This window comes from Lonchura striata, chromosome 5 (assembly GCF_050655825.1).
Source record: "Lonchura striata isolate lonStrDom1 chromosome 5, ASM5065582v1, whole genome shotgun sequence".
Lineage (NCBI taxonomy): Eukaryota > Metazoa > Chordata > Aves > Passeriformes > Estrildidae > Lonchura > Lonchura striata.
The window spans coordinates 28,030,612-28,052,679 of NC_140707.1; the positions used below are offsets into that span (position 1 = coordinate 28,030,612).

General features: G+C 40.1%; 1 protein-coding gene across 16 annotated transcripts in view; it reads right to left on the reverse strand.

The window, feature by feature from the left end:
• BRSK2 (BR serine/threonine kinase 2) overlaps window positions 1–2,820 on the reverse strand; it is a 301,198-nt gene extending 298,378 nt beyond the window's left edge. For 5 of the 16 annotated variants that reach the window (XM_085580154.1, XM_085580153.1, XM_085580151.1 and 2 more), the window contains exon 1: window positions 2,278–2,818. In XM_085580154.1, the coding sequence (XP_085436280.1) occupies window positions 2,278–2,371 (94 nt within the window). In that variant the 5' untranslated portion in view covers window positions 2,372–2,818. Of the gene's footprint in view, window positions 1–2,277 lie in introns of all 16 variants that reach the window. The other 11 variants (XM_085580157.1, XM_085580149.1, XM_085580155.1 and 8 more) reach the window with 8 other exon arrangements.
• Window positions 2,821–22,068: the final 19,248 nt, after the last annotated feature.

Genomic DNA, 22,068 nt, shown 5'->3' on the forward strand with positions numbered 1-22,068 from the left:
ATGGGTATAAAAAAGAAAGATACCGACTGACATCAGCTACTTTCAAGATCTCTCTTCCTCCTTCCCCCACCTCCAGCTTCTATGACACCATGTATTGTGCGTTTCATGTGCATTCATGTGTGCAAACAACAGAGACTTATCTATAAAGATCAGTTATATGGTAAAACTGCAAAAGGAAACTTTCACCCTTGTCCAGTTGGTTGAATAACTGCAGAGGCCAACAGCAGCAAGCCTCTAAATACATCCTCTTCTTCTCTCTCCACCCCCACGTCTCTAATCACTTAGGAGGAAGATAGGAAGATTAGCAGAGAGGAAAAAAACATAACCAAAGCTGCAGATAACCCTTTAGGACCACAACGTCAGGCTATAAGAACATGGAGCAAAAGATTAATGCAGCTGTATTTTCAGGAATCTCAGGCACAATTGCATTTAAAGGGGAGGGAGGGGTACTGAGAAGGTGAGAGAGAAAAAAGAGGAAATGGTGATGAAGACAAAAATGAATTTGTCATCTACAGCTGGCTCTTTGATCACCTGGAGTATTCAGGAAAGCATTATCAGCAGAGATAGGGCAGTTCTATTAACATTATAGCATAATTTTTCTTGTAGGATATTTTCATTACCATCATCAGAACAGATTATAGTAAGAACACAGCTGCAGAAGACCCACTGAGCTAAGCAAAGGATAAAGGTGGTAACCAAAACAGTGACCGAGAACTACCTATAGCAGCTAATATTCTGAAGAGATTTGGAAAAAAAAAAAAAGAAATATAAATAAAAGTCACTTCCACTAGAAGACAATGTCATCTTCATCCATGTCTCTGAGCGGTTGCTATGGGGTTGTGAAGAGGAGGGGAAGGATGGGGGGAGGTTATAATCAATCATCTCAGAAGAGCATTGCTTCTTACAGAGAAAGATCTGGATTTTGACTGTGTCCCTAAGAAAATTGCGGACTGCAGAGCTGCTGCCACGCAGGGCAGCAAGGAAGCAGGCAGAGCAGAGGCAGCAGCTGGGGATGGAAACGCCTATTAAATCCTTTAGACAACAGATGGACAAAGCTCGGCTGGGTTATAAAAAAAAATACACCACAATGCATCATGTTTTATTGTCCCACCATAATGAACAACACTTAACACCCACATGCCCAAAGAAGCCCCCCTATGGCTGATCTTACCCCTTCCCTAAATTATAATCCCAAGTCTCAATCCACTTTTGGGGGGATCCCAACCCAATGAATTTGCCAGATGCCATTGCTTATTGCACCTGTTACTAAAAATAAAATATTTTATGAAGGAAGACATTTGGGCTTCTTTTTAAGGGTTTTTCTTCCAATTAATACTCCCCTGCCCTTGAAGTGAATATACTATCCAAGCAAGCAACAGTAAGTCCAGATCTTGAACGCATTTAGGGGATCTAATTATGTCATGTAGGGCAGAAGCACCTGCTCTCTGCTAATTCCCTCCACTCCCTTTCCTCTTTTTAATATTTCTTACCATTGTTCCATTCAGGAAAATCTGCTGGGGGCAAGTTTCATAAACAAGCCTTAAGAAAAATAATTAAATAACCTCCCTTCCCCCCTCCCAACCCCTCCTACAAAAACACAGCATAATCAGAATGAAATCTGCTACCGATCCTCTATTTTTCTTTTATTTCAGACCCTACCCACAAAAACCACCAGCCCATCCATCCATATTTGCTAAATACCCACAGCAGTCAGTGCCAGAGACATACTGTACATATTTCCACCAACCCCCCCCAACTGCACCTTAAGGACTACACCCTTTTCAATCATGATGTCATGAAATACTGCTGGTGACTCCCCCACTACCACCACCACCTCCTCGGTACTACAGGCTGTGAACCTTTAATTTCAATATAATTTGATTAAAAAGAAAAATGCTCCTAAGTAGGGCAGTGAAGAAACGGATGTGAAAATTCACTACCAGCAGATCATCTATTTTTTCCTCTGCCTGCACTCTAGCTGTCATCAGAACAACACCCATTAGCAGGAGTAATGAACATAAAGCATCCTGGGCTTTTTTTCTTTTTCTTTCTTTTTCTTTTTTCTCTTTTTTAAGGAGAAAAGAAAAAAAAAGAGAGAAAAGAAGGAATTAAAATGAAAAATAAAAAATAAATAAAGGCCAAAATCCCCTATGAATATTACCTTCACTGAAACAGCAAATGGGAAAACCCTCAACCCTCGAACACCCCATCCCCAACACCTCACTGGCTGCTACAGCACCTTCCCTCTAGCACCGGTGCTGCTGCAAAGAAACCAACCTGTCTGTCCTTTTCCTAGGGTTTTCTCCAAACGATAGGGTCCAACATATTGTGCATGTTGAGCTCCGCTGCCTTCTTTCCCTGTTGATGTCATTTCTACCTGGATCTGTAATTCTGCAACGTGTATGTGCTGATGAGCTGGAATTTCTCTCTCTGCAGCTCTTTTAAATTCCCACTTTGCAGCTGTGCAAGCAAAGCACTCTTTTTCTTTGCTTTAGTCCCCTTGGATGCAGATTTTCGTCTTCCTCCTCTTTCTTTCCTCTCTCTCTCACGTGCTTGTTTTCTCGCTGGGTCTGCTTGGGACGCTGAAAGACGAAGGAGGTGTTTCAGTGTTCAAAGAGGGGGATCTACGATCCAAGCCCGAGGAGCATGATGCTGGTGATCCGAGCTCCGCACGCCTTGTTCTCTCCAGGAGCTGTTCAAGGGAGAGCCAGAGCCGGAGCAGCGGAAGAGCCGGGGCCGCAGCCGTGAATGACATTAAAAGCAGCCAATCCCCTCGCCTCCCACCTTCTTCTCCCCTCCTCCTTCCACTACCTTTTCTTTTCCATCAGCAGCAGTTGCTGCCTCTGCCTGCTACAGAGCATCATGACCAATGGCAGCAGAAAACACCGAAGTTCATCAGCCTATTGATAAGGCACAATTAAATATAATTTATTGTGTATATTAATTTGAGACCCAAACATGCACTCCTTTTTTTTTCTTAGCCTCTCAATTTTACTCCACTATGCAGCTGCAGTTCCAGATTAGTAAAGAAAAGGCAAGATTGTGCTAGGCAATAAGAAAGGGGAAAAAAAAGCTACTTTTAAAAATGAGCTTGGGAAATTATTTGCTTCTGTTTGATTCTGTTTTATTCTGGTGGACCTGTATATCCTAGAGGTTTTTTTACCCTTTAAAGAAAACCTTGGGGAAAGAGGGGGGCTGTGGGGGAGAAGAGAAAAATAACAGACACAATCCTGTAACCACTGAACTCAGTGACAGACCTGCTTTTGAATTTGATGGGAACAAAAAACTTCTTAGTGTCCTTAGATGAACATATCAAAAACTGAATGGACACTCTCTTAATTAAAATTGCAACTGAAAATCCAGGGATTAGATGGTAATAGGAACAGATTGCCTGATCCACAGGCACCGTACTAGCAGTGTAAGAAAACTTTCACTGTTTTTCACCAAGTATGGCTGTGTTTAACCTTCAGAGATTAGGGAGCTGGACAAAAGAAGGGATTCTGCAGATACTTCAAGTTCAACAGAAACCTATGTACTTTCTGGATTCAGGACCATAGAGCAGTTTCAGCCAGTCTCCAGGGATATCAAGCTGAAGCTGAAGCTAGTCCAGATATTGCTGTTCAAATTCCAACTAAGACACAGACAGAGCAAGAATTCTCAAGTCAGGGAAGGTAGCCTTGACAAGCCTGTAAAGAGAGTAAAGAGAGAGCAAAACTTTTACAAGCCTTATCATTATCTGTTGCTTATTGAAAGAAGATTACTTCAGGTTTGTTTATTTGGGTTTTTTTGAAGAGGGAAATTTACCTTTTTTTTAATAGCTATATCCAGAAACAACAAATGCTTTTGTAAATTGGAATAAAACAGAAATAAAATAGAAATTGGCTGTCTACCTGTACCACAGACAACATGACTATCCAATGGGTTGCAGAGGAGTTAATAAGATGGGAGGAGGAGGGAGGAAATCGAGCTTAAACAATTCCAAAATTTCTTCAGGTAACAAAAGCCTAACACTTGCTTTGCAAAAAAAAAAAAACCAAAAAAAACCTGTTTTGCCCTTTATTGTTCACCTTTTCCAGACTGTGTCAGTGCAGCAAACTGTAAGCAAACTCCAAAGCACCATCCCCATTCCTCAGTTTCCCCCTCTACACCCACCCCGTGTGACCACCTTCCCTGCCAAGCACTGCTTCCGTGCCTTTCCAATGGCAACCTCTGCCCCTCCAACCCTCCAGGTGTTTACTTTGCCCTTACTACTCAACCCAAATCCAAACTGCCATTTCTCCAGGCTCCCCAGGCCTCTCCTTGTTCTCCCACCACACCTCTGCTCCCCTACGTGCTCGCCGCCTCACGCGCTCTCCCCTCAGAGCACCTGTGCATCGCCTCACGCACCTGAGCCCGCAGCCCCTCACCGGGGGGAAGAGAGGGAAGAAAGCTGGGGAAAACACCACCAACAAACACCAGGGTGGCACCCTGGCTGCTCCACCAACAACCAGGGTGGTCCCCATGCTGTGGCAACTCCCCTCTGCCCTGCCGCCCCTGGCAGAGCCACCGGAGCAGAGGAAGGGACAGAGAGGCGGCACTGCTGGCAGCCACAGTGATGTGGCAGCGAGGGGGTGTCGGGGCAGGAGGCGGCTGTGTGGGGCGTCCCTGTGGGGAGGCACAGGGTACATGGCTACATGGCTACTGGGACGCTGACAGGCCTACGAGATCGGTCCCATGGCCAAGGGGTGAGGCACCACCTGCCCTTGGTATGAAGCAAACCTGCCCAGGCGCGGTGCAGGACTCAGACCTTGCACCACCGACAGAGCTGAGGGGGCAAACCCCAGCCAGGCACCAGGAGGGCCCAGAGGCATCAGGATGGATTCAGCAGGGCAGTCCGGCCCATCTTGTGGCACGGTTGAAAAAATGTCTCTGAAACTTGAGGCGCACACCACATCCCTCAGATCGTCTCTTTTCCCTATGGCTTACGAGCCATGATGGGACCGTTCCAGGTGAGGCACCGTGGTGGGAGAAGCACTGTCCCTGATGGGCTCTTGGCTACAGAAATCAAATGTTGGGGGCAATCTAAAGGTGTCATGGTTTCTGATGTTTCACTCCTCTCCAAATGTCTGCCCCCCACACTTTCAAAAAGTCCCAACTTATGACAATGTTTAATTATAGCAATGTGTGCATAGCTTGCAGAAAAAAGAAAATATTGTTATTTGTATAAATTAGGTATCCACCATACCAATAATGCAGGGGGCGAGTATCAGCATAGATCAAAATCTTTTTTAATTCCAAGATTTGTATCTTAAAAGGTATTTAATACAAGAGGATGATGTCTGTATTTAGATAAACCACATTTGGGTCATGTTATTAATAGAAAGATGAGAAATCAGGCAATATTGTCCATCCAAGTCCAAATTTGTGTATTTCATGTTTGTTTCTATCGGGCATTGAGGAAAGTGGGTTAAGAGACATGGATGTTACAAATGCCCACCTTCTGCCACAAAATTTGTGTCAGTTTCATGGCTGGAAGAAAGTCAGAAATTTAGTGAAGTTCATGTGATCCTGACTGGAAGACAAAACAACAAAAACAAACATGCATGCACAATTCCCCCCCTACCTCCACTTCTCCCCCCCTCCCCCCCACCAAAAACTCCTGTATATTTTTGGTCTTGTTTAGTTATTTTGATTATATTGGAATATCCTTCTGTATTAGCCTATTGCAACAATTTCAACCTTTTGTCCTAAACTCTTTTTGAAAAAATGCTTGGAATTTTCTTGATTACTGAATAATCAAATATTTTGGTTTTGTTGTTGTTTTTTTTTTTTTAATTTTATGTATTTGTTCATATGGAGCCAAATCCCATTTATCTGTACCCCTTTGATCTGAAACTCAGTCCTTTGAATCTAGGTTATGTCCCCCTAGTGTGAATTACTTATACAATAACTCCCTCAATTATTTGAAGCCCTGTTTATCCAAATGTTTTGATGTTCCAAAAGTATTTTGAATAAACAGGACTCTGCTGTCATTGGATATATCAGATATCTTTGGGGATGCATATGGGATGATTTCCCCTGACCTTATTCTGTATAATCTTGTGCTTAAATGAACAAGAAGTGTAAATTTAAGTGTATAGTTGGCATATTGGCATAATCTTCAGTTCTTGTACTCTTTTCTCCATTATTTTTCTTTTGTCATTCTCATTTAAGGACTAAATTTCTCTTAAGAAGGACACAACACTGATCCCAGCAAAAAATTTGCTGGAGTATGGAGTGAACAAAAAAGAAATTATTTAGAATTTTGCTGTTTTATCATACTTCTGGAAAAAAAGCAAAGGATTGCCTTTTTTTTTTTATTTTTTGCCCACTCCCATTGACACTAGCTTGTGCCTAATGAAAGTCCTTATGATCATTTGTTTTCTTAGATGCTTGTCATTGCCTTTCCTCTTATTCCCATGAAAATCTTAAGAGTAAAGATGGATCATGAAATGATGAAAAAAGCTACAGGAATAAACAAGTGCATGAAGAAGTTTTCTTTTAATGTTTTTCACTTGTTCAGCTGAATATATGTGTGAAGTTAGTACTAAGAAAAAAAGAAGTGTGATGCTTCCAAGAAAAGACACCAATAAACTTGTGTAATTAGCATGGAATAAACAATCTTCTTGTGTTAAGAAGAATTCAGATAAGCTAGGACTTTGTCTCCAGTTACCATAACCTAGTAGCTAATGGTTATGATAAGGACATAATAAAGTTAAACAGGACAAAAATACTCAGCATTTGCAATGTCAGGATCCTTTATCACATCCTGAATGGTATGTTCCATCCACATATGTATGGACATATGACAGCCCTTTGATAAGTGGTGTAGGGATTGAGATATTTAGAGAATTAACCTCATTGTATAGATATTTCATAAGAAACTCACCCAGGTGTTTGAGGGACGTTTAGTCATCAAAACTTCTGACAAACTGATAATACTTTTATTGAGGATATTTATATCAATCTGCAACATCTCCAAGTGTATGTTAACAGTCTAAAATTGAAATTTTTTCTCCTTTGCTGTCTTCGTAAGAAGCCAAGGAAGACTGCAAGAAAAGAAAGGACTGGATTTCAGTAAGTGGTGGTATTTTGAATTCTTAGAACATGCTCAGAGTTCAGACACTTTTCTTACTGTAGCAAGTGTTGAGGAACTCAATTAGTTAACATCAGTTGCTGGAAGGCAGTACTTCCACACAGACTCCCACTGTGGCAGCTCCTAAAAACTGGTCTATATTGCTCAGCAAAGCTATACCATGACAATAGTTAGGCAGACTCTGGAGATTTTGCTGTTGTTGCCATTATTACTATTGTTAATAATAATTTAGCTAGTATTACTAGGATTCTTGGCAGTCTCCATATTCTAGTACTTCATTTTCAATACTCACCCAGAAAAAAATGAACTGTTAGCTTATTATCTACATATCATTGTTTCAAGCTGAATTAAGGTAAAGGCTTGTAAAATGTTTAATAAAAAAATAGGTAACTGCGTTTGCAGTATCATTTCCTCTGGATCATGGACTCTATTCCTTTGGAAATATTACTGTCATTTTCTCAAGCCTGCTGCTGTCATTACCTGTGCCTCACAGAATTTTTAAACTATTAAGAAACAAAAAGCTATTTCCAGCTTAATATAGCAATGTGAAAACCTCTGTTATGAAGTTTTTCTTTTTCTTACACTGAGCTTTGTGTTTCCTAATAATATGAATATGCAGGCACATTCACTTAGTTCACTAAGTGGAGCTGTGACTGGGTCTTGGCAGAAATCAAACTTGAAAGCAATCAGACACTTTAGCATGAGGATGGGTCTGTGGTAAGTGACCTGTCTTTGAGGTACAAGAGACCAAAAGAATCTGTCTTAGTTGTCAGAGCAAGTGTCTACCTACCTTAATACTGTCTCTCCAGTGGTGTCTGTAAGTACAAACATAAGGCAAAAAAAGTCCAAGGCAAGTGTATGTGATTCTTGCCTGCAGTACTCTCTCAGGATCCAATTGTTTTCAGCCTGGGGACTTCCTGAGCCAGATGTTGTTTCTGTGTGTGCCTCAACAGATTTTTTTTTCCCCTGTGAGCTCGTTTTTGTCTTCCCTTAAAATCTTGACACCATGACAGATGGCCAGATATCTCTTCAGATTATATGCATGCTTCTCAGAAGACAGTAAATCCTTGAGACAAGTAACATCCATTGATCAATGCTCAAGAACCCCAAAAAGAAAATAAATAAAATTATGTGTGAGGCACCATTCTTAAAATCCTACAGCTGTATGGAGCAATTCCAGCTGCTCAGGAAGCCTAGAAACAGTAGAACTGAGAGTTCAGAGCAGTTGTTGTTTAAGATGAAGAAAACAGGTATGTGAAAACAGAAGCATAATTTCTGCCTGTGTTTTTTCTGGTGTTAGAACAATTCCATCCATCCAATTTTTGCCACAAAATGCATGTCCACCCTGATCAGTGAATGATGATCTTTATGATGATATCATACAGAAGTGACTGTAAAGTACATATTAGCAGGTATCATGGATGTTTTATGGGCACTTTAACAACATGCACTGAAGATGTATGACGTCAAATACACTGAATAAAGCAAATTCTCTATATTTTACCACAAGTTGTTCAGGGAAATATTCAGTCAACATCTTAGAATATTCTCATATTTCTCTTATGTGATTTCAAGTACGTTAAAAAGTATTGATCAGGATGAACAAGGAAAAATATTAATTGTCTAGACCACAGAGTCAGTCTGCCCAGCAGCTGGCAGCCAGGTCCCAAATCTTGCAGTTGCTGGTACCTGCTCACACAAGCTAGTGAGTCTGAGCCCCCATTCCCCACTGTCTCCCCTTGGTAGAGATTCAGGGATGCTCTCACACCTGGGGCTGGCCATTAAGGACCCCCTCACCCCATTTGCTCCCAGATCACTTCCCTACTCACCATCTGGTTTTGTTTGATCTGTGCAAGGGATCACACCCACTCTCACACCACACCTGATCAGTGACTGCACCACAGACACACAGGCCCTCCAGCCTGTGGGCTGCCTCCAGCTGCAGCGTTCACACCCCCATGCACATGTGTGCACAGACACCCCTCACCCAGCAAAAAATTAGAAAATAGTTTTATAAGAAGACAGGTCAGACTGCACTTATTTGGTACAGAGCATAACCAGACAGGTGTTATGACTAGCCAAATGTGGTAACTCACCTTATTATTTGCTTACTCCTCTATTTTCTTACTCCTGTCCCTCCCCAAGTCACCTAACCTACCCCCTTTCCTCACATTTGGCTCCACCCGTAAGCATCCCATAATTAGTCCTGTTCAATCTGGAACTGCTTTTCCCTTATGTCCCATACTGTGTCCCACTCCTCAGCAGTGAGCTCCTAAGTCTGAAAGCTGACTGGAGAGTGCTTGATCTGTGTTCCTGCCAGCCATTGTAGCCCTGTGCTCATCCAGATGTGCTGATGGCCCCTGGCCTGGGGATAGGGTCTTATTCAGGCACCTCACTCCTCTTTGGTCTCTCTGATCTCCTTCATGGGATTTTGTCACATGATATTTTGTATGTTATGCTGTTGGATAACTTGTCTCCTAACTGAGGAGACAAGTCTCCTAACTGCCTCCTACATGAGGCACTTGGTTTCTTGGTTGCAATAGCCTGCCATTCCTTCTGCAGGGAGAATTATAACCTTCAGACAGGAATGGTCATCTGGAGTTGTGCTGTGTTCCTTGGAAGATAAGGCACACCTAGCATTTGACACATAGTTGGAAATAATGTTCACAGATTTGTAGTGATTTAGCCCCCACTGGGAATTTAAGAAGAGGACATCCAGCCCTAAGTTCTCACAAAATGATGGAAGGAAAAGTTAAAGACAGGCCAGCAATGATGGCAAAATGGTAAAAGATCCCTTGCTCCGTAAAAATACATTATCCCAACTTATTTGGTAAAAGATGAGCAAAGAGATTGATGAGGTGAAAAAGTAGGACTTTGTTCTTTGCATTCACATCAGTCTCACAGAAAACAAAAGGCATTACTTGAAAACAGTCAAAAAGAGTGCCAAGATAAGCAGTAGGCAAATAGAACAAAAGGAGCCAAGAACCTGAGGCCACTATGCACCAGTGAACAGAACTGATCCATTCATCAAATTGATACATATAACAGTGGCAAGTGCAAAAGATAAGCTTTTAAGGAAGATAGATCATATGAGGTTGTTGCTAACTTAGGACAGGAGTTGGAATGAAGGTTGCAAGGCAGGTGTAGGTTAGCAACAGCCAACATTCCTGACAGCAGAACCAAGGATAAAGCACTAGGAAGGGTTTTATCTGATGAAAGAAAGTGAAGAAGTGAAGAACAATTTAAGGGGTCAAAGGATATTGTTCATCAAAAGAAAAGGATCTACAGGATTTTTCCTCTGCCACTTGCACAGGCAAGAAGGGAGAGGCTGTTCTGAAGATTTGCATGCTGAGATCTCTGAACTGCTGAAAATGGTTTCTTATGCTGGGCAAAATACAAAATACTGATTTTATATCACAAAGGAAAATCAATATAATTTCCCTTAAAATGTATTTCTTAACTTCACCAATAATTTGTTCATTCAAAAAAAAAAACCCAAAACAAACAAACAACAACAACAACAAAAAACCAGAACAAAAAAACCCCAAGAAAACAAACAAACAACCAAAAAAAAAAAAAGAAACCAAAACAAAACCAACACCAAAGTCAACAAAAAACCCCCAACAAAAGTAACAAAAGCCATACACTGAAATAGTAACATCTCCCTGAATATCTTCAGAGCTTTTCACATGGACCAAAACACATTCAAACTGGGAGGACAGACTCTCTGAAACCTCTATTTTAATGATTCTTTTTTAAAAATAAAAAGTAAAGGATATTCTGAAGTTTCCACAGAACCATTCAAGCACCAGAAGGTCACAGTTCCTAACTCCATAGGTGATGCAGCTTTTCAGAGAAAATTCCTGTCTGTTGAAAAAGCCTCTAGCAAAATAAAACAATATGCAGATGAAAGTTACAAGGATGGCCGAAAGGTGAGCAGCAAAGTGCTTTTTAAATCCCCTCCTGCTGGCAATGGAAAAAGCTGAAACAAATTCCAGCATTGTAATGATGGAATTATTCAACTGGAACAGGGAGAAAATGTTACAAACTGGTTGAATAAACAAACTTTGGAATATAGGGTGCTGTCCTACTATTTGGGTTTTGCTTTTGATTTACTGCATAGACTGGGGAAATCACTCTGACCGAGAGCTGCCTAACCAGCTGATACCAGAGTTTATGTGTCACAGGTATTTGCCATTTCACTGGCAGAGGTCCAGTTACAAAACAGGGCAAATTCACACCCTCCTAAACATAGGTCTGATTAAGATTAGCTAAAAGCAGGCAGTCCAAAGTTGAGGTGTCTAAGATCCCATTATTGCCCCAAGCTTCCTTTTCTTTGTTTCAGTTCTCATTAGAAAATATTTCCACCTCATCTGCTCTTTATTATACACTTGGCAATCCTTGAGGTGGTTTCTTGAAATGTCTTAGATTCTTAAAAAATTGTATCAGAAATGTATTCTTTGCACGCTAGTGTTTTTTCCACCCACCTAGAAATGAGAAAAACAAATACTCCAACAACAGGACTGAAGGATTGTATTTTTTTGTATGTGTGAATGAAAGTTTGCACTGACCTTTTCTCCAGTTATGCTGAAAAACTCGGACACAACTGCTCTGAGGAATGGTCTGTGAACCCCGTGGGAGCAGCACACATTAGCATGAGTAACTCCTTCAATTTTGCCCTACCAAGGCAAAAGTTATTCCCTGAGAAAAGCAGTGAATCAGATCACCTGCTCTTGCTTCTCACTGTGGTTAGTAGGTCACGTACACTTAAGGATAGATTGTGGCCTCTAGGCATGGGGTTGCCTGGAATACAGTACAGCACATTCTATAAGAGGACAGCCACAGAAGGCTTTTCTTTTTTCCTCTGCCTCTTCCACCATGATATTTTTACATCTTTCCTCTATGTCACCCTTTTTGATGGCCTTACAAAATTCCAAATGCCATCTTTACGCTTTATACACCTAAATGTAAGAAAATGTCAATCTAGTGATTCATTATTAAAATATCTGATAAAAGCCTATGGAATTTTCACAGTTTGTCATCATCTGGACAACTTTCCTTTTTTTCCAGGAATGGCAAATCAGTAAAATTAAAAATGAAAAATTATATTGTGTAGAAATCCTGAAATCTTGCTTGCTAGAGCTACAATATTTGTTATAGCAAGGTAGAGGACTTCTCTCATGACAGGACTTAAATGGCAAATGGTGATAAAGGAAAAAAGAATTTTGACTTCAATGCCCTTGTGGGCTTGTGCACATGGATCCCATTAATGTTGATGATGATTACATGGATGCCCTGATGAGCCAATAGACCTCTGGCCAAGTTAAAAGTGTTAAAAAAGTGTTAAAAATTAAGTCTGCAGGAAAAGAGTAGCAAAACAATAGTGTCTGTGCAATGTCTTTTCCCCAGTGCTCCAAAAGATATTTTTAAATGCTCAGCAGTAGTTTTGTGCTTTTTTACTGATATGAATTTTCAAACCTTGAGTTATTTCATTAGAAAATACCACCAGTATTTAAAATGTCAGACTCAAACTGCATTTCCCAGTGTGAATGCTGAATACCAGTGCCTGAAGGAAAGTTTTATGGCATCGATTAACTACAACCGTTTGTAGAACTGACAAAGAGCTGTGTAAAAGGTTTATTCTGACTTTTAGATGTGAGTATTGTGCATCATTTTTATAACATGCAAGCCAACAATGATGTACTTTGTTACTGCAGGTCACAACAACTTCACCCCAAGAGATAAATCACAGAAACTGACATTAGCAATCCCAGAACTTGCAAGGCACAGGATAAGAGAGGCCATAGAAGAGATACTTCATTGTGTTTTCAATTGATCTCACTTGCTATTAAGAAAAACAAAATATACCTAAAATGAAGAACACACAACTCACATGGAAAAAATACATGTGAAACAGGCCTGACTTGGAATATTAGAAGTAGGCAAAATACATGTAATGAATTTAGACAGGAACAGTGACATATTTCTCTTGAAAGTCCAAAGAACAGACCCTGAGCAAGTATAAGTAGAATTTAAAAAAATGTACCAAGTAAACAAACATGAGTGGTAGTGAAATCAAAACCTAACCTTAATGCTGTTTCCATTCTGGTAGACAACTTTACAAGAGAGAACACATTTTTTAGAAGGGGAATATGCTGCACATATGTTGCTCATGTCAGCATTTACGTATTATTAGATTTCATGTTACAATTTCATGCAGCAGTCCAAACCTGTCTCTTACAAAGAGCTTGTCATACATAAGAATGTGACAATTGCTCTCCCAGTGATGACTCTCCCCAGGTAACCAAGACAGACATGTGGTACAAAGAGATAAAATAATTTACTTGGCATCATTTGAGAGGTCTACAATTAAACAGGGTTAAAAACAGTTAACAGAAACGTGGAATCCCAATTCAGCAGCCATTACACAGCTTTTTTTTGGTCTCTATTTCTTGCCAAAAGCCATAGAATCTTTGGACACTCAAAAGTAAAAACATCCAAACCCTCAACCTAAATACTTTATTTTTAAGTTTAGCTACTTCATACACATTATGAGATGAATCTGAATATTGATGATGTGAAATCAAGCTATCTCAAAGGAGACAAGCAGAAAGAGTTTTGCTTGAAAAACAGAATCATGAAGAGTTGAAAAACAAAAGGGTCAAGATAGTTCCCACTATAGGAAAAAATTGTGCTATCGGTGACACAAGTTAAAGATGCTTGCTACTCCTGGGTGCCCTGGATAGAGCTCAAGGTGGAATAACAGCAACAGGGACATGCAGAGTAAGATAGATGAGAATAAAATATATAAAGACAGGAGAAAATTAGGTTTATGGACAATTTGTACTGAATCCTACTGTTTGAGAGGTCTTTCTGCAAAATATACTTGTTTATAAGTGGCAGACTTCTGCCTAGTTTTTTCACAGTAAGTCACCTCTGTGTCAGCCTAAGTCAGATGTTTGAGTACCAATATCACTGTAAAAAATTTCAACCTCACTTGTAATGATTTGGATAATTACAAGTCAAAACTGTCTTGCCCTCTCAGGCAGAAGTCATGCTGGCACTTCTGCCAGCATTAGGGACACTACAATGCATTTAAGCTATTTCCAGTAACCCATACAACTGTGGCGGATAATGTAGCCCGTTACCTTTGCCTTCTCTATCGTCCAAGGCAAAACAAATACGTGGGATTTCATAGGCGGTTCTCTAGCCGACCTCTTCGCAGGAGCGAATGGCTGTGTGCGCAGTGGCAGCTGCAGGGAGGGCACAAGGCGCTTCCCGCGGCGCGCTCTGTCCGTCCCTTCCCTCCAGCCGCCCATCCCGACGGCGCCCAGTGCAGGTGTGCCTTAGCGCCCTCTCGTGGCGGCGCGGCAGAGGTACGAGCGCCTCCGCTGCGAGCCCCCTGCGGCCGGGGACCCCCGTGGCAGCGGGCAGACAGGCGGCACAGCGAATACAGTCGGGATCCATCCCGAAAATGCATCTTCCTGACAGAACTGAATCCTGTGAGCACAGGAACAGGTGCATTACACTCATGTGGGTTCCCTTAACCGGCAGGGGTGGGTTGGGTATGATGGAGTTACAGGCCACAGATGATGCACTTTGCTTAGATCCATGGCTCCTCAGAGAATGGAGCACCTGTGAATGGCATTTTCAAAATTCTTCTTGGTCTTGGTCTTCTCTGTTGGCTGCTTAGGTGTTTTTGCACAGCAGACCCCTATGGATGTAGCTAATGATAAATTACTGTCAATCCCTTTTCAGCATTCTACTATCAGTTTGAACTACTGAAAGTATTAATATAATATATAGTATGTCATGAATACTGTAAGGGTCTGGAAATAGAAAAAGAGAAGCTCAGAACTTCAGCTAGTGTAAATTACTATCAGGACCAAAGACCTCATGGATTGCAAAATTTAAAGTGAAATCTTATTAAGCTTTCTGCACCTTTTCCCTCAAAGAAATTCCCCTCTCCAATGAAATTTTGGCTTTCTATTTAAACAAAGCTGCCAGTAAATTGACACACACTAATTTCTTAATTTTTTAAAATTTTGATGACTATTACCCATAGTTCCCTGAAGTATTTAAACAACATGTTTAAGCCTCCTTTGAACATGAATTGGTTAATCATGTGAAAACACAATACAAAAGAGTTGAACAGAGCTTTCTTGACTGGGCTAATGCCAAAGCTAAAAACCAATATCTTAGTGCTGAAAGCTATAAACAGCTACGTCAGTGGCTTAGGATTGCATCTTAAGAACAATTTGTATGCATTCTTCTGCATAATTGTACATCTGGTGGCAATAGAAAACATGGCGCATAAACAGGCATAGGCAGGGTTACACAAAATAAGTTCAGGTAATCACTCTCCTTTTCTGTGTTGAAGCTTTTGTGGTTCTCTCTAAGACCCAGTCTATGCTAGTACAAAAACCACTAACACAAAGTTCTAGGGCAGACAAAGCTGTGGCTGCTTACAAATTGACTTTACTACCTTGGGGAGGAATGGATAAAGATCATGGACAGAATATCATCTGTGGGCTCTCTTACTTCCTTCAACTTCTATTATCTGCAAGTAACAGGACTTTAGCTTTCTGTGTCACTGTCACCACGGAGACCATGGTTCTCTCAACTGTACAATGCAGCCTTGCACCCACCTTTGTGAAACCGAGGGAGAAGTATCCCTTTCAGCCTGTCCAAGACATGTGTGGCAGCACAAGACAAAGAACCAAAATAAGAAATAATTACTGAGAAATGATTGGAGGAAAATTATTTTTATACTGAGGTATCTATTTTTAGTTGTAGAAAATGTCTCTGTAGCATATACCTCATGAGTTCCTATTGCTGACAAAGGTATTTTTTTTCCACAGAAATACAGAAGCACCATTTTCTGAGGAACTTGGATTGCTCTGGAACTAAAATGTTCTGCTTACAAGGCAGAAAGAGATTTCATGGTGATTCCTCGAATGCAGAAGTCAAAATGCAGGATGAAGACATTTTTTCTTTTAAACAATATGCATTTGAAATGGAGTTCAATTGAGATGTTTGTTTCTTTTGCTCTTTTTTTTTTTTTTTCAAGCCAAACTCTATTTTGGATAATAAAAATTAAAGTGATACTGCATTACAGAAGAAGTAATCTGCTGCTCTTAGATCTGATAAAGCTTTTAGCTCAGGACAGAGAGAGGTGCAATTAGCATATGGTGAAGAGTTTGATGTTTGAGCTGTAGGTGGTGGTGTTGTTTTGTGGGAGTTTAAGTTCAGTGAGGATGGACTACTTGAAAGGACACAAGTAGAGGTAAATTGGGGTAGCTAGCAAATCAGTTGCTTTCAGTTGCCTGATAGTAGTCAACTTTCCTTCATCCTCAGTTGCTCACACAACACTTTTTAGAAATATGAATAAGCATAGAAGTCTTACATTTTGCCATGATTTAGAAATAGAGGTAGAATAGCAATGCAAGAAGAAATGCACAGATGCCAGACAAATAATGGGAGAGGTTGTTTTTATCAATACAGTGCTTACTGAAAACTGTTTTTGTTGTTTTGCCTTTTTTTAAATGTAAACTCATTCTTCAAGTATACGTTGTATTGGATTTCAAAGTACATTTCACCCTAGCTTTGGTTTTGGTTTCAGTAAACGTTTCTGCAATTTGTGTTGCAGGCAGACTCTAAAACCCAATAGAAATAATTGACTTGAGTAAGTTTTGCATACACAGGAATCCCAGTGATTTAGCCTTTGTATACAAATCAGGGAAATAATCTGTACACCTCTATGAACTAATGCATGCACTGCTCCCATTTACAGGAATTTTAACTTGCATTGTGGATTAGAACTTTTCTGTAAAAACATCCGTCTCACTTCATTTGTAAGTTGTTCTGAGTTCTGGCTCTGTCTTCCCACTGATTTCCCCCAGGCCTCTGTTTTTCCTGCATAAAAAAAATTATAGTTTCAGCTCCAGTCTGTAAACTGGTACCAAAGTGACTTCCTTATGGAGAGTCAAACTGATGGACACACAGGGATAATGTAATTCTCTTCAATGTAGCTCCTGTAGCAAAGCTCTCATATTCCACCATCCCTTGTGGACAGGTCTGTTGCCAACATATCAGTGATGACTGAAGGTATAGCCCCACTTTCTGCACCTGTGTGCTGCTGTTGGCTGGGGTAAAGTTAATTTTCTTCAGAGTGGCTGGTATGGGGCTGTGTTTTGAATTTGTGCTGAAAACTGTGCGGATAATATAGAGAAATTTTTGTTGTTGCTGAGCAGGGTTGCCGAGAGCCTTTTCTGCTTCTCATACTGTCACACTGGCAAGGGAGCTGGGGGTGCATGGGAAGTCTGGGAGGAGATGCAGCCAAGACAGCTCACCCCAGCTGACAAAAGGAATATTCCACACCATATGATATCAGCTCAGCACATGAAGGGGTGGAAAAGGAAGAAGGGGGGACTTTTGGAATTGAGGTGTTTGCCTTCCCAAGTAATGGCTACACATGAGGAGGCCCTGCTCTCCTGGAGATGGCCGAACACCAGCTGAGCATGGATAACAGTGAATTAATTCCTTGCTTTACTTTGCTTGTATGTGCTGCTTTTTCTTTCACTATCACACTGCCTTTATCTTAACCCACAAATTTTGCAGCTTTTGCCTTTCCAATTCTGTCCCGGAACCTGGGGGATTGAGTGAATGGCTGCTTGGGGCTTGGTTGCTGGCTGGGGTTAAACCACAACAAGCTGTCAATAATATGTTATATTAATAAACATACCATAACCATATGTGTCAATATATAGTTATACATGAGTTCATGTTATGCATAAAACCTCTCCAAAACCCCAAATAATGAAAAGCGTTATTTGAGACCCCCAGCATGTGATCAAAACACTTTTTCTACAGCATCTGAGATTTGGCAATGGGCTGGTGTCTCCCTGCAGCAGCCACTGAGGCACTCTGGGCAGCTTAGGCACAAGGGCATGAGATTTCCAAAGATTTACAGCTGGAGGATGCACCATGGACAGAGAGGAGACAAAGAAAAGAATATATAAATCAAACTAGAGCCCTTGGTCTTTCTAGAAAGAATGCAATATTCACTGTGGTTTTGTCTAAAGGCACCTTAAGGAGCAACTGCTGAGAAGGGCAAAATTAGACAAAATTTTTCAGGATGAGAAAGTGCTCAGGACCCAGGGAATCATAGGCACAAGTTCAGTCACACATGTAAGTGTAAGCTTAGTATTAAGTAGTCAGAGTGCTTACCTAGAGCAATTTCCAGACACGAACACTATTTAGATGTCACTCTTGGGACATTCAATTCAGACACAGTATGTAACTTAGGTTTTTCCTGCTTTGCTGTGCTCTGAGGAATCCTGCATTCATCCCAAATCTTCTGGGGATATAGAAAAGGAATATGAGGATATTGGGATGAGGAGCTGTCAGTCTCTTAGGCTGTGGTTTTGGTTTTCTTCCCTAGTGACAGAGCTTTTGTGTCCTCCTGGCAGACACTATTCAGCTTAATCATCAATTAAACTGCCAGTTCATTACTCTCCTGAGTCTTCATGCCAGCTAACAGTTTTAGAGTTGCTTTTCCCTGATCAGAATAAAACATTCAGACCCCTATTTAATTTTTCTCTGCTTGATCTCCACAAATGCTGACACATGCTAACTTGACTCAAGCTTGTCACTAACCTAAATAATTATAACAATTGCTAACCTCTTGAATGTCTTCAAAGAGGGGATTTATGGTAGTTTTTTGTTGTCTGAAAAGTTGGCTGTATCCATGTTGTCAGGAAGGTCATTCGTGTCAAAATCAAATGTATCACAGATGACAGATCTCTGGTAGGACACTGGTTTTAATTAATTTAACTTAATCTACTTAATGGATTTACTTGTAAGTTAACAGAAAATTCACTCACAGCTTTTATGCTGTAAGTTTGGGGATGATCCATGGAGCCTTTACATACTACATAGAAGCTGTGTCCTGAATTTATTTAAAAATCATTTTTTTGGAATTCTATTCAACCATAGGTTAGCTGTTTGTCATACAAATAACACTAGCTTCATCACTACGGTTAAAAGGCCAGACAGCTTTAAAGTTGAGAAGTTTCTGAGTTTAAGCTGTTGTGATGCAATAATATCACGCCAGGATTTTTTTTCAGGTGACCACACTGCTCTCAGTGAAAGAGGGATGAATATTAGCCAGCAATAAAAATAATTTCAGTATCATTGCTCTTTACTTAGCAGATCTTACTTATTGCTAAATATGGATAAAATCCTTAAAAAGAGATGATTTTTAATTTCCCTGTGGGTTTTCCCATGGCAGTCATCACTGTAATATGCCAGTATTTCACACTTTTTTCCCCCACAACAGTCTTGTTAATTTAATTATTTTTGTTCACATTTTCCAGATGGAAATTGCGACAGAGTGATTGAGGGTAAATTGTTTCTTCACTTTGTGTTAGGCATTATAAATGAAATAGTTCTCACTGATGATAATTTTAGCTGCAATTTCTTAGCTCGTCTGATCAGATACTTAAGGCGTAGGAAGCAATTAATGAATGCATGTAAAATATGTGGCTTTTTCTCTTGCAGCATGTTTTCTGAAGAATGCCACAGTGGCAAGGAACAAATATAGTTTCCCAGAGTACCAATGATTACCTTAAGCATGAGCCCATCCTGTCCTGCTCTAAACTTCCACTGCTCCCTTTGCTACTCACCTATTAGCGTTGGCAATGAGGGGGGAATATCATGTGAAACTAAGAAACACACGAAATTCAAACTGGCATATACAAAGAGAATGGGAAAACTGGTGGTTAGCTGTAAAAGGCCCAGAGGGATTACTTATTAAAATTTTAAAAACAGGCTCCTTAAGTCCCCAATCACTTCATATACTATCTAAAGGAAAAATCTATTTACGTCTATCTAGGAAAGATCTAACTAAAATAAACATAGAATTAACCTAATTTAAAAAAAGACATAAGCAAATACTGTAACAGTGGAGGGGTGGGCACTGCTTGTTTTCTACCTTCCCTATGAATTCACAAAAAAAAGAATTTATGAAGAAAGGAACTGTGGCAAAAGCAACTGGGCATACAAAACATGGCACTGTGTATACTTCTCTGAATGGTCATGGTTTATATCAAAATCAAATGTTTATGTTCAAGTGGGATGTGTTTTACTTTTTAATGCATTTTTAGTATGACTGTCTTTGTATTTACTTGTTTAATGAAATACAGATCTCGAGATCTTTGCACTGCTCCATCTTCTGACAAAACTCCTTGAATTGACGGTGAATATGTTCAACCATGTAATGGGACAATTTACATCTGACTTTAAACAATTTTTATTCTTTAATTTTTAAAAATCATAAGTATATTACATGCCAAACATCATATGGTGCAAATAGTCATAACAAAGGGCTCTTTTAATGAAATTAATAGAAAATATTGAAAAAATCATGCAAAGCATTCAAGATTTATATAATTTGTGGCATGGAGATCTAGTTTTGTGATTTTGCTTTATGAAAATATTGTTATTCTATACAGAAGTTAGCATTTAAATAGCCTGGATTTCCTGCAAGTGCTTTTGCAATGCCTGTTCCTTTTAATAGGTCTCTAGAGCCACTGAATCTAAATAGGAATTTTTCAGGTGACAGTGCTTTGCATCAGATCATTACTCAGTCTCTAGCCCCAAAAGTACTAAGTACAGAGGAGTAATTAAATGGATGTAAGTTCATAAAAGTCCCTGTTCAGAGGGGACTCATATCCTGCTCTTCACTCCTACTCTCTGAACTGCAAATACATGAAATTCATAGTAAAATTGCACAAACCTATTCCTTTCACTTTTACCAAATACATATTTAATCCCAATTATCTCCTGCCTTTACCCCATCCCTGTGAAAAGCATTCTGACTGTGACCCTTTTGATTTGTAGTCAGAGAATTCCCACTGAAGTGTTTCCAGAAATCTCAGCCAGGACAGTTTCAAAGGAATCAAGAGCCAGTCCCTATGGTAACTATATCCCATAAATTTAGGGATTTACAGGTTGATCCTAGCATTTTAAACTCCATTTAGAAACCTAGTAGCAGCTGCTACAGCCCCAGAAATATTGGTGTAATAATAATTTTGTCATGATGCCACTTTGAAAATTGGTCATAGAATTGTTCCTCAGCTTGAGTTTCCCAGGGGCATTGAGATAAAGCGCAATGCAGCCAAGTAATCTTGAAGTGATAGGAGTAGGGATTACTCTGGCAAGGATTACCTCTGGAAGAGTAGTCACTCTCCTCACCAGATACAGATGAGAATGTTGATAATAAATCTGACTGAGCAAAGCTTTAGCATCCTTCTGTTTTATCTAAGCAGCAGAATTCAGCTGAGATCTTTGCAAGGTAATGAGGCCATCATAGAGGACACTTCTGTGATGGCTGTACAGCACTAGAGAATGGAGCACACTCTTTAGGTGTGGTAAATCAGCTCAGTTATCTCCTCACTAAATTGGCAAGTACTGTCATTCCCAAAGCCTCCAATAGCTTCAGTAATCAAGCTTCCATCCCTAACTTTACATGTCTGCTTCAGGACAAAATGAAAACACTCCTCTTAATGCCTAGAAATCCCCTGTCCTCAGCCTGTTCATTATTACAATGTCTTGAAATTCAGACAGAATTGCTTAAGTAACTAAAAAATCATCTACAGATATTAAGAGATCTACAGCAAAAACAATAAGCAAGAGATCCCTACAGTAGGGGCTTTGTACCTTCTTTTGCTTATACAAGACCACAGCTGTTTCACAGAAGCTATGGCAGCAGAAGAATAAAATGACAAGAAGCACAATGCCCTACAATTATTGCTAATTACATCTTTAAAAATGAGGATTTTCCAATGTAAAAGGGAAATTTGAAGTAGATGGGAAGGTTTGCATGAGTTTTCTCACAAAGGGCTTCTTCGTGTTAGCTGTTGATCTGCTTTTGCATCAGTTTTTGTGTGGTT